The sequence below is a fragment of the Gobius niger genome (assembly GCF_951799975.1).
Source record: "Gobius niger genome assembly, chromosome: 6".
In the NCBI taxonomy this organism is placed as follows: Eukaryota; Metazoa; Chordata; class Actinopteri; order Gobiiformes; family Gobiidae; genus Gobius; species Gobius niger.
In genome coordinates this window covers 7,729,647-7,745,569 of record NC_136857.1, presented here as the reverse complement: position 1 = coordinate 7,745,569, position 15,923 = coordinate 7,729,647, and the positions used below count along the sequence as shown (strand labels likewise).

The 15,923-nt window shown below is 39.0% G+C and overlaps 1 protein-coding gene across 1 annotated transcript in view; it reads right to left on the bottom strand.

Moving 5' to 3' along the window:
• cacna1fa (calcium channel, voltage-dependent, L type, alpha 1F subunit a) overlaps positions 1-15,923 on the bottom strand; it is a 29,400-nt gene that overhangs the window by 8,128 nt on the left and 5,349 nt on the right. The window contains exons 13-35 of the mRNA XM_079558493.1: positions 14,676-14,901; positions 13,166-13,373; positions 12,955-13,075; positions 11,538-11,610; positions 11,361-11,421; positions 10,661-10,718; positions 10,474-10,570; positions 9,663-9,792; positions 9,528-9,587; positions 9,353-9,459; positions 9,182-9,269; positions 7,081-7,188; positions 6,950-7,002; positions 6,709-6,855; positions 5,696-5,897; positions 4,785-4,943; positions 4,593-4,703; positions 3,040-3,123; positions 2,948-2,968; positions 2,746-2,874; positions 2,567-2,632; positions 2,395-2,486; positions 697-856 (exon numbers count right to left, since the gene is read on the bottom strand). Coding sequence (XP_079414619.1) covers positions 697-856; positions 2,395-2,486; positions 2,567-2,632; positions 2,746-2,874; positions 2,948-2,968; positions 3,040-3,123; positions 4,593-4,703; positions 4,785-4,943; positions 5,696-5,897; positions 6,709-6,855; positions 6,950-7,002; positions 7,081-7,188; positions 9,182-9,269; positions 9,353-9,459; positions 9,528-9,587; positions 9,663-9,792; positions 10,474-10,570; positions 10,661-10,718; positions 11,361-11,421; positions 11,538-11,610; positions 12,955-13,075; positions 13,166-13,373; positions 14,676-14,901 — 2,561 coding nt within the window. The remainder of the gene's footprint in view (positions 1-696; positions 857-2,394; positions 2,487-2,566; positions 2,633-2,745; positions 2,875-2,947; positions 2,969-3,039; positions 3,124-4,592; positions 4,704-4,784; positions 4,944-5,695; positions 5,898-6,708; positions 6,856-6,949; positions 7,003-7,080; positions 7,189-9,181; positions 9,270-9,352; positions 9,460-9,527; positions 9,588-9,662; positions 9,793-10,473; positions 10,571-10,660; positions 10,719-11,360; positions 11,422-11,537; positions 11,611-12,954; positions 13,076-13,165; positions 13,374-14,675; positions 14,902-15,923) is intronic.

Genomic DNA, 15,923 nt, shown 5'->3' with positions numbered 1-15,923 from the left:
TTATTATTAAGCATTTTTATTGGCTAGTTCATGTTACATTACCGCTCTCAAAAAAGCTCAAATGTATTAGGAAAGTTAGGAATGAGTTTTGACCACAAATACCTAACAGAATAAACTTTACTCATTCATTCTTTAATTGAAAAACAGTCGATGCCCATTGAGTAGTTCTAATCTCGTTTCAATTGGAATAGCAAGCTCAATTCAAGCTCAATAATATGATATGGGCCCTTTTCCTGTAGTCAGTAAGACTCTAACTAAAAGCCCCAAGTGTAGGGGGGGGTAACAGTGCACTATGATGATGAAGTGGAAATATGAGAGCCAGGAGTTAGCTTTTCAAACTGCTACTACACTGCTGATGCTGGTGTAATGCTGTTATCCAGATTTCTGTGTCTGATCTTCCATCAGAGCTGTAAATCTACACTACATAAACGTGAATTCATTTGTCCTGAAATCAATTCATAAAAGGGTTTCAGATAACTTTACAACATCGCACCAGCCTGTTGTCATCGACTGAGGCAGAGAGTGGGAAAACGACCATGTAATATAGCCAAACTGCTGATATTTTATCCTGCCGTATGATAAATATATTATTGCAGGCTTCACGAATTGATTAATACAACAATGAAAACAGCTATTTTTTATTTGATTGTGAGTAATTGTGCATCCCCATCTAGCATTTAAGGACTTCCCATTTACCAGGTAAGCGCAGAGCATGAAGAAGCTGATGAAGTAGATGTAGGACAGGTTGCTGCCACACGAATACTCCTCTCCTGGTTCAAAGTCAGACTGTGGGTCACAGCGTCTCCCGGGCAGAGCTGCCAGCATGATCTCCTGCCACTGCTCTCCTGTGGCACACCTGCAATCACACCTTTTCATTAGCCTTTTCATTAGACTTGTTATTTGTTGCAATAGGAATATGGCGCCTTCAACATCATAACCATGCAAAGAGCCAATAGCCAATAGTTTAATACGGAAGTGGAGGACAAGCAGGATTCTGTGGTAGAACTTACAATCTTTGGAATTACGGGGCCCTATCCACATGAAACAAAACACAGTATATTGTTGTCAATGTCATTTCTGCCAGAAAAGGAAAAATATAACTATAATTTTCCCACTGGATATTAAAAATGGTGGCACAATTCAATCACACATGAGCAACAGTTGTGAGTTTAAAGAACTTTAAGCCGCACAATTAATATATATGGTGGAAGTAGCAGCTAAGAAAGATATGTTTCACCGACAACACCACCACAATTGTCAATTTGGACCAAAGTGTTGAGAGTAACACAATTTTAAAAAATGTCTATGAATTTCTTTCTTTATTCTATCTTCTATCTTTTTATATCTTTTTTTTATCTTAACATTTGTAGATCATATGTTTAGTGATATCTTTCAAAACTAGTCAAAGGGCCTTTGAGTTGCATAAGGGACCCAATCTAATTTAGAGGAGCGATTGCGATGTCGTCACGTCCAGATACTGCAAAGCTGGTTGAACTGAACCTGGATTTGTCCTGTAACCCGGGTTGACAAACCCAGACGTGGACTTTCTGGACCTGGAGCTACTACAAAACACGTTATCAGTCGATTTCTCTTTGGGTTCATTTTGTTGACAATCTTTAATGCAACACTTGTACTATTATGTGGACAAGAAATATGGAAAAATAAATGTTTTCATGTAGTCATCTAACATCTGCATCAGCCACATGTGTAGAAGTTACAACACGATGTCGCTACATTATAAAATCCATGCAAGCTTTCAAATGAAAGACTTCTCTCACTGCTGCTCAAGGTTCCCTCTGCGCTCCTCACTCACTCCATACACTGTAGACTTTGGGCAACAAAGCGGAGGATTCTCTCCTCTGATTGGTCAAAGAGCTGTTTCTTATCTAAGCTGGAACTAAACCTGGTCCACAGCAGGTTATGCACAAGGCGAACGTTTCCATGGAGATCTCTGTGGATCCGCAAAACCAGGGTTAACGCTAAAATTGTCCCGCTAACCTTCCGCTTCGTAGAAAACCCCTCAGGCCTTTGGGAGGCCACATGAATGGATCAATAAAACAATAATAGCTCCATGACCAGCAAAAAAAAACAATGTTCACAGACAGCGTTGCTTGCCTTGCGCTGTGACAGATCTATAATTGAAATAAACAGTGTCACACGCCTGGATGCATCAGCTGTTTATCTACCATTCATCAAAACATCTGGTGAAAATTGAGGAAGTAAAAAACAACAGCAGTCGCTCCAATTTGGTCTTGAGTCAGATTATATCACCTAAATAAAGGCAGGTTTCATGATTTGCCGCTTGCAAAGAGCTTTCTGGTCTTTCACCCATGATCAGTGAAGGCATCCCTTAAGTCCCTCTTCATTCAATGGAATAATCGTTACAGATGTTACCTGAACAGCACCAAAACAGCCATGAAGAAAGTCTGGAAGTTGCAGTTTCGATTAATTTCAGTATCGTCGTCAACGGCCACTTTTCCAAAGGTCTAAAAAAAGACGGCAAGGAGTCTTTAATACCCAAGAAATATATTCGCGCCATGCCAGACACTGCAGTGCACACTCTTACCTGCATCCCAATGACGGCGTAGATGAAAAAGATCATGGCAATGAGCAGACCGACGTAGGGCAGAGCCTAGACAGGAAAGACGATCATGGTTACATTAATTGTTGTAGTAAATTATTTGTGATGGTTTTGTTAGGATTTAAAGTCACGCAATTTATTCAATACCAAGAAAGTGGACTGACCTGTAAAGATTTGACAAAGGTCCACAGAAGGGTTCGGATGCCCTCCCCCTTGCTGAGCAGTTTCACCAATCGCAACACTCGGAACAAACGGAAAAACGTGATGGACACTTTGCCACTCTCCCCTTTACCCTGCGGGATAAGAAAATATGACATTTATATTATATTCACTCATTCAATATTATTTCATGTGAATAGCTCTTACCTCATGGTGTCCACCTCCGCCCTGAAATGTATGAAAAACTGTTAAAAACATGAAAATATCAAAATGTTCCTCCTGGTCTGAGTTCTACTTACGCTAAACTCAGACACAGCGATGTCCAGAACGCTCCCCACGACGATCAAAGCGTCGAATGAATTCCACGGGTCAATGAAGTAGTGCTGCATGAGAATATAAAGCATTATTGGACAGGGTAAGTTTATATCACATGAACTGATTTTCTCTAGTTTGGCTTTACCCAAATCTAAAAGTTTCTACTCAAAAAAGTGTCAAAAACGAGGATAAAAACGCAACAAGAGGGTGACAAAAATGTGCCGAAAAAGACATGACAAAACAAGCGACAAAAACACGACAAAAGAGTGAAAAGAGCGATGAAAAAATGCAAGAAAAGGGACAATAACATTATCAATAAGCGATAAAAAAACTGACAGAAACACAGCAAAAAAGCACTCAAAAAACGCAATAAAAAAACAACAAAAAATAACAAGAAGCTTTTAGATTTGGGTAAATGCGAACTGCATTTAAAGCCGCACTCGGTCAAGGTGGAGGGTAAGAGGTTAAGAGCGCTTCCAGAATAAGAGGGATGTAGAAATGTGCATAAATTACACTAAAAAGGCAAATAAAATAAATAAAACTGAAATAATCATCAAACGAGAGGAGCGCAGATGAAAAGACTGTTCCGGAAACGAAACCAATGCTCATAATGTTGTACACCGCTCGCCTCTCCATGCTACAAGTCTGGATTAAAGAACACTCTCCTACTTTATCTCTTTGGCGTGAGAAACTCTTGACACTGTTACCATACGAAAGATTACATAATGCACTGGATGGAACTTTGGACAATTTCGTAAACGACTGGTCTCCCCTTAAAGACTATTTTGGACATGAATGGCAGGCAATAACATGTATTGATATGGAGTAAAAAATAAGATGTAAACAACTCTAATAGAAAGCTATTAAAAAGCTACCAATAAGTATTTAAACATGGTTGATGATGCTTAGCAGTGTTCATTTTGGCAAGTAAAACAAAATTAAGAAAAAATAATTATGCCTGAGATTTAGACTTACTCATACTATATAATATAATATAGATAATTGATGTAGTTTAAGCTAAATTAATATATAAAATAAAGAAATAAAGTAAAAATCATGAAATCAACAGGAGTTTCATATAAAACTAATCTAAATGAATAGGGTGCTAAACTTAAACCTTGACAAAATAATAATAATCTATGTGCAGATATAACGTACCCGTGTTTTGTTGTATAAAACAAAAAATAGTGGGAATGTGTGTATATACAGTATATGTGTAGAAACTTATACTGTATGTGTGTAATATCTGCTTATACAGGAGGTTGCAAAATCCACACTGCTGACATAAATAAAGAATTTTATTATCTTATTATTTTATTTTATTTATTTATCTATTTTTTACGCCATTGATTTAACTATTTATTTATTTGTTTTGCCGCTGTTTTCTCCTTCTTTGTTTCTGTTTTTTCTGTTTATTGTTAAGAAGAAAAAAAAAAGAAAAGAAATAGTTAAAAAAGAAAAGAAAAGACTGTTCCAGATTTCAGACAAACAATCCTCAACAACAATAAAATGGCATAGAGTTGATATTGGGACTTACATGAGCGCGAAGTGCCAGTAACTTGATGACCATTTCGATGGTGAACACCACAGTGAAGATCATGTTGAGGAGGTCCATGATGGAGGTAAAGAGCTTTGACTGCTCGTAATGCTGAAACGCACAGGGATAGATGAGACGTAAACATACAATAAGGTGCTACAGTAATGGCAGTGATAGATATGAAATGTGTACCTGAACCGCGAGGGTCAACGTGTTCCCGAGAATCAGGACAAACATGATGTACTCAAACTGGCTGGAGTTGATGATTCTCCAAAACTTGAGCTGCGATGGATTCTTGGGGATGTAAATCTTTATGGGCTGCGCTTTTAGAGCATAGTACACGCACTGACGCTGGAACGGAGAAGAAAAACAAGTGATGCTTTTCCATTGCTTTGTGTTTAGATTTAAGTTAGCACTTTTGCATCTACGAGCGGCGCACCATAAATCACATTCACAATTGAACTAAAGTCGTAATGTAGAGTCAAGTACACTGCAGCAACATTACAGTGGGAGGATAAAGTGATGTGGTCTGATCTTTATTAAAATCGTAAGACTGAATAAACAGTGTCTGCTTAAGCTAATACCCCATGTCTAAAAAGTGCTAAAAAAAAAAAGCCACTAAGAAGCAACGAAAAAATAGAGTGCCAAAAGGGAGACACAAAGCAACAATAAAAAGTAATGAAAAGGTAATAAAATAAAAATAAAACACAACAAAAACGCTTAAAAAAATGTGACAACAAAGTGACATGAATGCAACAAAAGAGTGACAAAAGAGAGAGAAAAAAGTGACGAAAACATGACAAAACGCAATGGAAATAAAAACATGAACAAGCTACGAAAAGACAACAAAAACGCTTAAAAAATGTGGCAACAAAGCGGCGACAACGTGACAAAAAAGTTACAATAAGTTTGATAGGCCTTCAAGCTTTCAAATGAGGCGTTACACTGGCCTGGAGGCTGTAAACTTTTAGATTCAGGTTAAGCCGAACTGGAGAAACTGCATGCGGTTAAGGTGGGGGTTTAGAGGTTAAATCACAGAGTTATGCGCAGGCCAAGGTCGTCTTCACTAAAGGAGAATTGCCGTGTGCCTGAGATGAACATACCTGGTTTTTGTTGAGCTCACAGTTTTTAAACTCGGCCTCTCCTTGCTCTCTGAACGTGATGATGACGAAACCCACGAAGATGTTCATCATGAAGAAGGCGATGATGATGATGTAGATGATGAAGAAGATGGAGATCTCCACTCTGTAGTTGTAGATGGGGCCGCGGTTTATGGCGTTGGCGTCTACGGCCCGGTACAGCAGCCTTTATGTAAGAAAATACATAGATATATGAAATAAAACATTAAAGGGATATTTCAGGATTTTTGACAAAGGCCCTCCTAGTTTATCCAGAGTGTTGTTGATTTCTGGAGATTTAAAAAAAATTAAAAAATTAATGCAGTCCTTATATTTGAAGAGTTTCGTGGTGCTAGGCTAGTGTTAGGCTAGTGCATGTCTATGGTAACTAGTAGCCTGCATTAAAAACAGTCTGACCCAAGCACAGTGCACCTGAGGCAAATCACTTATAACAACAGACTACCCATATAAATGTCTGTGTTGACTGAATAACTTTTCAAATATAACCATTTTGCATTTAAAATAACTTATATTTGAGCAGCATCAGCGTCCTGGTTGTAAGCTATGCAGCGGCGGAGTGATTTGCTATGGGTTACCGGATCTACAGTAGTTTGTTTACCTGCGGCCGGCATTACTACACATGGAATTCACAAAGGAGCTTTCTACAAATCAGATATGGCAACGTTTGGAGGACTACCCGATGATTTTGAAGAGGTTTTTAATGCCGGCTACTAGTTACCATAGACATGCGCTAGCACTAGCCTAGCACTAGCCTAGCACTAGCACTAGCACTAGCCTAGCATTAGCCTAGCACCACTAAACTCTTCAAATATAAGGACTGCATGATAAAAAAAATCTCTGGATAACTAGGATATGAGGCCCTATATCAAAAATCCTGGAATATCCCATTAAAACAGGTTTGAAAGTTGGAACAATATGTCTCACAATAACCATAATGCTGACACTATTATTTTTACACATCATAAAATGTCACTCACAGTGGCCAGCCCTCAAATGTGGAGACCGTGAACAAAGCCAGCATTCCCATAGGAACATTGTCAAAGTTGAAATCACTGTTCTCCCAGATTCTCTCTTTGACCATGGGGTGGGCCATGTCGCCATCTTTGTACACAACAAATGTCCCCCTGAAATGAGATGCAATCGTGTAAAAAAAAAAAAAAAAAAATCAACATTCAACATTTAGAATGAGACAGTAGAAGACAAAATGTTGACACTGACTTGCATTCGTCTGGTGTGTGTTTAGCTTCGTCTGTGCAGCTATAAAACCTGCCCTGTTACAGAACAAACATGAGCGTAATTAAGGATCAAGTACAGCATCGTAAAGGCCGCAACGTTTTGTCGACACTGACTTTGAAAAGCTGTACTCCGATACAGGCGAACATGAACTGTAGGAGCGTCGTGACGATCAGGATGTTTCCAATGGTGCGAATGGCCACGAACACACACTGCACCACATTCTGTAAGAGACGACATTAAGTATAAACATTAATTCCCCATTAAAGAAAAAAAAAAACTCTCTTAGGATGGGGACAGGAGCCAGTAATCCTTTATCAAGAATATGTTGTTACGGCCCCAGGCCTCCAGGTTCTATCCTTTTTGGTATATTTTTGTTTGTGTGGCCTAAACCTGTTTTTCCCATCATGTACACTTGCTGCTGTGGTCCTGGGCTGTGATTGGAGTGCATTGGAAGTCCTGGCAGTTCTACACCTGGGGAGAACTCGTTAAAACCACCTGTGCTTCTATAAAAGGACTCCACCGTGGCTCATTCGGGGCTGCTGGCCTTTGTGGCCAGTATGCCGTTTTGTGTTCTGTGTCTCTTCGTTGTTAATGCTTACTTTTGTGTTTTCAGAGACACTCGCTCCCTGTTGCCGTTAGTGTTGCGTCACTTTTTGGTATGTTCACGTTTACGTGACTTGGAATCAAGTGACACTCGTTGTCTAGTCATGACTTTGTTTGGTTTTGTTAGGCCTGATTTCGCCACGTCTGTTTAGTTTGACAAATATTGTTTTGGCTAACCTTTTTGTAAATACTGTAAATAGCCTTTGTTTGGTTATTTTTTGTCGCTCCTTTGTTAAATTTACCTTTTACACTCCTTTTATTAAATTACTACTTTATTTATCCATTTTACATCTTGGTTTTTGTTACTTCCTTTAACTAGCTGAGCCGGGTCGTAACAATGTTGTTTTGTTTTATTGTCAGAAAAAAAGATACAGCAAATCAAAGGAAGTGATTTTTTTGTAGTTCTATAATTGGGAAGCACAAAAAGCAAATGAGGCGCTACCGTGTTTGAATCGTATTCTGTATTTGTATTTATTTTTATTTGTAAAAGCACAATACATATCAATAAACTACATATCACTGCCCTGATGAAGGATTAAGGCGGCAATTTTGAAGAATTTAGAAAATAAAACACATTTGGAGTTTTTTCACCTGTTTTTGTTTCCGTCATAATCCCATGTGTTCATTCATAGTTTAAAGTGATAGTCTGTAAGTTTGCAAAGTGAGGAGAGACAAGAGTGACATTTCAAAGTAAACAATCAAATTCCTCCCCTCTTTATCCACAAGCCTTTCTTGGTTTGCCAAACGAGGAGAGCAGGAACAGGATTTTCAAAAGCAAACGATCAAGCTCCTCCCCCTCCCTCCTGATTGGACCGGACAGGCTGCTCCACAGGAAAAGCTTGTCTCATTGGTCAACGCAGGAGGACCCTAGACTCTGATTAGTTGCTGAGATCCAGGAAGGAGGGACTTTACAAAAAATTATATTTAAATACCGGTATCATTACTTGCTTTACATCAAAATGCAAGACCAGGTGATCGATTTTGCATATTTTGCAAATTTGTAAGACTTCCAGACTATCACTTTAATCCCTTCAATGAGAATCGCAGTGTGTCAATAATGTAGAAAACAAAGAAAAGCCAAGACATAAAAAGTGTGTCCAAACTTTTGGCCTGTATTGTTTTTGTGTACAGCACTTTGGCCAAGCTGTAAGGTTTTTAAAGTGCTTTATAAATAAAGTTGGTATGGTACAGTAAGAGCTAATTGAAGCACTTACCTCCAAATATTTTCTACATATTAATGAACATTGGACATAATTTCTATTTGAAGTCCCTTTGGCAGATTCATGTACAGTAATATCTGCAGCACAGACAATGACACTTTTCTTACAGAGAAAAATCCACAAAAGTTGAATCTGATCATTTTCCATTGCTGACCAGTTTATTTCCCCACTATATTTCTCCACCCAAATGTCGGCATGTCACCAATGGACATTTTGTCTATAATATCTGAAATCGGTAGAGGTGTAGTAGATGATATTATCAACTGCTACAACTAATTTTGTGGTAAAATGTTTTGCGCGTGTATCTGTCAAGTGCTAGTGGGGTGAATGGAGGCAGAGTGAGTGGTTGGTCAGAGGGGGCCGGTGCCATTATAAAAAGCCCCACACTTACTTTTAATCCTTTGGCTCTGTTGATGGCTCTCAAAGGCCTGAGCACTCGCAGCACTCGGAGAATCTTTACTACAGAGATGGCACTTGAACTGGAAGAAAACGAAGCATTTAGATACGTAAATTAGAATATAAATAAGGTAAGGCATGCGGCACACTGTGTGAATGGACTCACTGCAGGAAGAAGGAAGTGAGCGAGACGCTGACGACCAGCAAGTCCAGGAGGTTGAAGGCGTTTCTGCAGAAAGAGCCCTCGTGCAAAAAGGCTCCATACACCGTCATCTGCACATCGAAGCAAACTGTCAAGCACGAACACTGATGCTTTTATTTCAAGCAGTTTGAACCGTTACCTTTAGGACAATCTCAACAGTAAAAACAGAGGTGAACACGTAATCGGCGTATCCAAGTACCTGATACAAAGACAAGTGTGGAATTAAAAAAACACCTTCAGATACAACATGAGATGGAAAAACGATTGGTCTTACGATGTTTCTGAAGGAGTGAGATTGGATGGGGTCCTCAGCAGCGAGAGAGATGCTGCTGAGGATGATGAAGACGAGGATGAAGTTGGTGAAGTATGGATGATGGATGAAGTTGTGGCAGGCCACGCGCAAACTGGGCACGACAGGACAAACGTGTAAAACATAAGCCCACGTTGTTGTGTTTGTTATGATCGCGTAAACAGGCGTCTCCAACCTATTTCCACATCGGTGAGCAACATGTGCGCAATAAAAATGGCTACTTATGCTTTGGGAATATTTGAGGAACTTTGGATCACCCTGGACAGTTTGTAGCCAAATTATATTTCAATACAAACACCTCTTGTGCCTTGAAGCATAAGAGGTGTTTTGCCAAGAAAGTCAAATTTGGCCAGTCTTTTATAGAAATGTTGAAAGTCTTTGGAGAACTACTTTTAACCTCTTATCCCTCGCCTTAATCGAGTACATTTTCTCCATTTCAGCTTCTCGACTGGAGTTTACAGTCAGTGTGAAGCCTTATTTGAAAGCTAAGACCTACAAAAGTCATCTAAGATTTCTGGTTTTGCTTTTTCATCACTTTTTTATCCCCTGTTTTGCTGTGTTTTCATCCTCATTTATGTCTAGTTTTTGTCACTGTTACGACACTTTTTTTTCCAGAAGTTTATAGATTTGGGTAAAGCTGAAATGGAGAAGATGTGCTCGATTAAGGCGGGAGTTAAGAGATTAATGGTGTGTAATGGTGAAGTGTAACTAGAAGCTCCTGAGCAATAGGTTGGAGCCTTTGTGTAGTTTTTGTAGTGTGTTCGTGGCTGGTTACCAGTTTTTCTTCCCTAAAATGAAAAAAGAACTTCCATCTGGGATTGGTATAATCTTTTCTTTGGGTCCCGAGAATTCTGGTTTCATTGGAGCGACTCCTGTTGTTCAGAAGGGGAAAAAAAGACAAGTGCAACATTTACATATCTATCACCATTACTTTAAATTATAAGGTTTAAATCATACAAGACCTTCTAGGCCTTCAATGGCCCTCAGCTCCTCATTCTCCTGCCAGTCGTCTTCGTCATTCTATGGTCACACAAAACAAGATTGAAAAAAGATTCAAAAGGGGAAACCTTCACACTCACACATTCAGATCAAATCAAGCTCCACGTTAACCCAGTGCATTTCCTCCAGTTCAGCTTTACCCAATACAAATCTAAAAAGTATAATGTCTCATTTGAAAGCTGTGAACTACAAAACTGATCTGAACGGATCTTTTTCCTTGCGTTGTTGCCATGTTGTTGCAACCTTTTTGGACAGTTTGTTTTCATTGCCTTTTTATTGCTCTTTTATGGCATTTTTCTCACTTTTTCATAAATTTTTTCTCACTTTCTCATCAAGTTTTTCTCACTTTTTCTGTCACTTTTCTGCTACTTTTTTGTTGCAATTTTATGACTTGGTCGTCTCGTTTTCTTCGCTCTTTTGCTGCGTTTTCATCCTCTTTCTCTGCTCATTTTTGTTGCTATTTCACACTTTTTTCAAGAATCTCATATATTTGGGTAAAGCCAAACTGGGGAAAATATGCTCAGTACAGGTGAGGGTTAAGAGGTTAAATATGACACATTTACAAACAATATTATCGAAGAACAGTAGCATATAGTCAAACGACACAAAGACATTATCCATTTCCACCAGTCCAAGACCTTTATGAAAAGCAAACACATTTACCCCGGCATCTTCCTCTTTCTCTTCATCATCATCCCACTCTTCCTCCTCTTCCTTTTTCTCTCTATGACGTCAATGACACTCAGTTACAAGTCGAGCAATATTCACAAAATCTGCATTGAACTTTTCCTCTACAAGAAAAATGTACATAGTCTTTTTTAAATCTGAACTTCTACTTACTCAACTTTGGTCTTTCCACCGCCTCCCGCCAAGTTGTCCACAGCGATAGCCAAGAAGACATTCAGCAAGATGTCTGGGCAGTACAACTAAGGAATACTTTCAAAAAATTACAAAGCATGTTCAGTTTGGATCATGTAGGACACTGGGCAAGTTCTAACAATTTTGTAATGAACAATAGATTTTTAATATTCAGCAAATTGCTTCTTGCCTGAAAACTTTCCTCCGGGAACATTACGGACTTTTCCCTGCATATTAGTTAAATTCCCGTATGAGGGTTAATTCCTTGGGTTTATTTCAGGTTCTTTTTTTCCCCTTAAAGGAACAGGCCACTGTTTTTCCATACTGAGATATGTTCTTACCTGAGCTTAGACGAGTTGTTGCGTACCTTTTTTGCGTCTTTGTGCGTGGCCTCAGTCACGCAAAAAGACTAATGATGTTGCTAGCATTTAGCCTCTCCTCTATGGGGCCAAAAGGGGTGAAGTTAGAAGCGACCAAGCTCTTCCACGTTTTCCCTATTTAAATACAGTTATATGAGTAGTTACACGATCCAAGTATAGTCACACAAAATTAAACATTTACTGAGTGGATTAAAAGAAGCACTATATTGTGACGCATAGTAACACTGTAGGAACACTAATATATTCAGTAATATCTTCACTCCGAAAGAATTCTGAAGATATTACTACGCGGACGTCGAAGTGCTCCTGAGGTATTATTACGCCTTACAATATAGTACCCCTTTTATCCGCTTAGAAAATCTACATGTTTAATTTTGTGTTACTATACTTGGATCATGTAACTACTCACGTAACCGTATTTAAAGGGACTATATGGATAAAATTATCTAATTTCCTCCCCCTAAATGTTCCAACAATGTCCTAAGGTACAGAATGAGCCCAGACCTGTTCACCACAACTGCCTCTAAAATCACTAGTCACTCAAAAAGGTGTCACTTCGGGTCCGAATTGCCATCATAGACGAGCTTGATATAGAAGGTGCAGTTACACGTATGACCTGAGGTGGCAGTAGTGAGTATAAAATGGCCAACTTGGATCTAGCCCCTTTAGATAGGGAAAACGTGGAAGAGCTTGGTCGCTTCTAACTTCACCCCTTTTGGCCCCAAAGAGGAGAGGAGGGGAGGCTAAATGCTAACAATATCGTTGGTCTTTTTGAGTGACTGAGCGCTCGCACAAAAACCAGACAGGTACACATCAACTCGTCTAAGCTCAGGTAAGAACATATCTCAGTATGAAAAAACGGTGGCCTGTTCCTTTAACTTATTTGTTAGAAAATAAAACGTAATATTTGGTAGCATTGCACTGAGCGCCTAAATCAGGTTGCAGCTCTCAGCAGTGTCCAGTCAGCTTTAGCCTCTACTCCATTTAAAGCTAATGCATGAAGATTTACAGAAGGATACAGTTGCCACAAACGAAGAGGATGACAAAGTAAATGCAGACCACCATGTTGGGGAAGATGGGGCCTCCGTACGCCATGATGCCATCGTACATGACGGCGTTCCAGTCCTCTCCAGTCAGGATCTGATGAGACACAGAAGTCGGTAAAGCTTTAACCCTGGCACAACCCCAGGCAAAATCATAAAAAAGAGTCAGAGAGAAAGAAGAGCTAACCTGGAAACAAGTGAGCAGGGCCTGAGGGAAAGAGTCGAACGTACTCCTCTTCATCTGAGTCTCATCGAAATTGAATTTGCCTCCGAACAACTGCATGCCCAGCAACGCAAAGATGATGAGGAAGAGGAAGAGCAGCAGCAGCAGGGAACAGATAGCTTTCATCGAGTTGAGCAGAGAGTTGACCAAGTCTGACAGCGCAGCCCAGTGTCTAGAAATTAGGGAAATAAACACACAGTGACTTAAGATGGAAAAAAAACAGATCCAGAATGAAATTTATACCTTCCAATGAAAATAGTTTACGTTCATCCCAACAAAAACATCAGATATCATATATTTTTGCAGTTAAGAGCTAAAATGTGCATGTAAATGTCTTTATTAATGTTAAAGGGCCAATACATGCTGATCCTAATATTCTAGGACTTACATATTCAGAACTTGCACTTACTTAGTTCTTACTTAACTGAAAGTCTTGAACTTAGGGCTGTCATGATAATTACTATATCGACTAGAGATGCACTGATCTAGCTTTTTTGCACCGACACTGGGGGTTTGAGCATCTGCTGATATCCGCTGTCAACGGATACCAAGAGACTTTCTTAAAGTGGTTTTCTCTGAGTGAATGGTCCTCTTATCTCCATTGTGAGATAAATAAAATCGTATATTTCTTGCCATGATGTTACAGATCAATTCATAAACTAAAATACAAACACTCCAGCAGTGACCGTTGTATTTCATTAGGCTACTATTTCTATCATAGTTTTCGAACCCAGCCTTGATTGGTTGCAGCTAATAATAGCATGCTCCAGCTAGCTTTAGCATGCTGTTGCTATCAAAAACACATAAAACTATTCTCCAGGTTCTTAGCTTCACAATGATATACAGCATGCCCATATTCACTGAGGTTTAGTCAGTGAAAGTTGTGTTTTTAAGGCAGTGAGAGCCAAAACTGGTATCAGTTCAGTATCGGATATTTGTAGCCGATACCCAATATCATATTTTTTTCAGTATCGGCTGCGATATCCAATACCAGTATTGGATCGGTGCATAATATCGACTTATCTTAAATGACAGGTAAACAATACAAGTTTGGGTTCAATATTTATCGTCGGTACATTTATTCGCATTTTTCCCAATTTTGCTAATGTAATACACAAAGTAAGTTCATTGAGGGATATTTTATAAACTTTTCAAACAGAGCTGAACTGTTATTTTTAAGCTTCAGAGTTACTTTCTGCAGTATTATAAGGCCTTCAATAATATCGTTTATCGTGATTCCTGCCTCAATATATCGAACTGTAGATTTTGTTGTCATGACAGGCCAAATTGGACTTGACTCTGACATGACTCAAACTAGTCCTGAGTGACACAGAATTTGATTCAAACAATGAGGACTTGAAATATCGTGGCTCGACCGCAGCTTTGAGAAGAACTGTATGTCTTTTCTGTGTCTGTGAAAAGAGATAAATCTTCCACCTCGGAGACAGAATCAAGACGAGCTTTTAACAAGTACCGTGTCATCTTGAAAATCCTCAGCAGACGGATGCAGCGAAGCACGGAGATGCCGATGGGGGGAATAAATTCAAACTCGACGAGGAGAAGCTCGAGGATGCCGCCGCACACCACAAAACAATCGAAGCGGTTAAACAGCGCCATGAAGTAGATCTGCAGCCCGAACGCATACATCTTCATCAGCATCTCCAGCGTGAAGAGCAGGAGCAGGACCTTATTGGCTCTCTCTGGATAAAAACAAGAAGTTTATCTTTCAAACTTTGCAACATTAGATTTCCATCATATTTCAGAAAATAAGATTCAGACTGGAACACACCCAGGAGCATAAGCTTTTGGAAGACTGAAAATATGAATCACAAATTACAAGATTATTACAAGAATCACAGGCATTTTCATTATCGCAGAGTTAGTCATTGTTGTGCATTACAGATTGAATATTTTGTTTCTGAAGTTATTCCAATTGCTATTTCAACTCGCTTTTGAAGTATTATTCTACCCTAGACACAGGCATAGGGATGCACCGATTCGATACTGGAAAAATTACAATATTGGCTACAAATATCCGATACTGAACTGATACTAATTTTGGTTCGCAACGCCTTAAAAACACAACTTTTACCACCTAAATCTCAGTGAATATGGGCATGCTGTATCATTTTGAAGCTATGAACCTGGAACATTCAATCGCTGAGTTAGCTTTAACATTCACAAATGTATTTTTGATTGCCACGCAAAATGCCGCGGTTAGCATCAGTATGCTAAACCTAGTGCTAATGAAAACTAATCAAGGCTGGGTCAAAAAATATGATAGAAATAACTAAAGGGGCCGGAAAAAAAAAATATCGGCCACTGCTGAAACCAAGTGTATTTTAGTTTAAGAAATAACTGATCTAGCATATTTGTAATGATTAGATCACTTTATGTGAGTTGTTTATATTAATATAATGCATAGTGTTCGGGAAAATCCACAGTTACTATGGAGATCCGCCATGTTTGCTGCTGTTAGCATACATTTTCCATTTCCCAACATGAGCTAAAAACAGTATGAAAAGTGGAGGAAAAAAGCCGTGGAAAAACTCCGCAGAGGTGCTGCTGGTAAATATATCTAACTTTCAACGTGAACAATAACTCCAGTATTACATTTTTAAAATCTCCATTAGTTTATAGAGTTCGGGAATGTGATGTCATATCGCTAAGCATTATGGGATGAGCAGCAATTGCAAACTAATGGAGATCTTAAAAGTTAAAA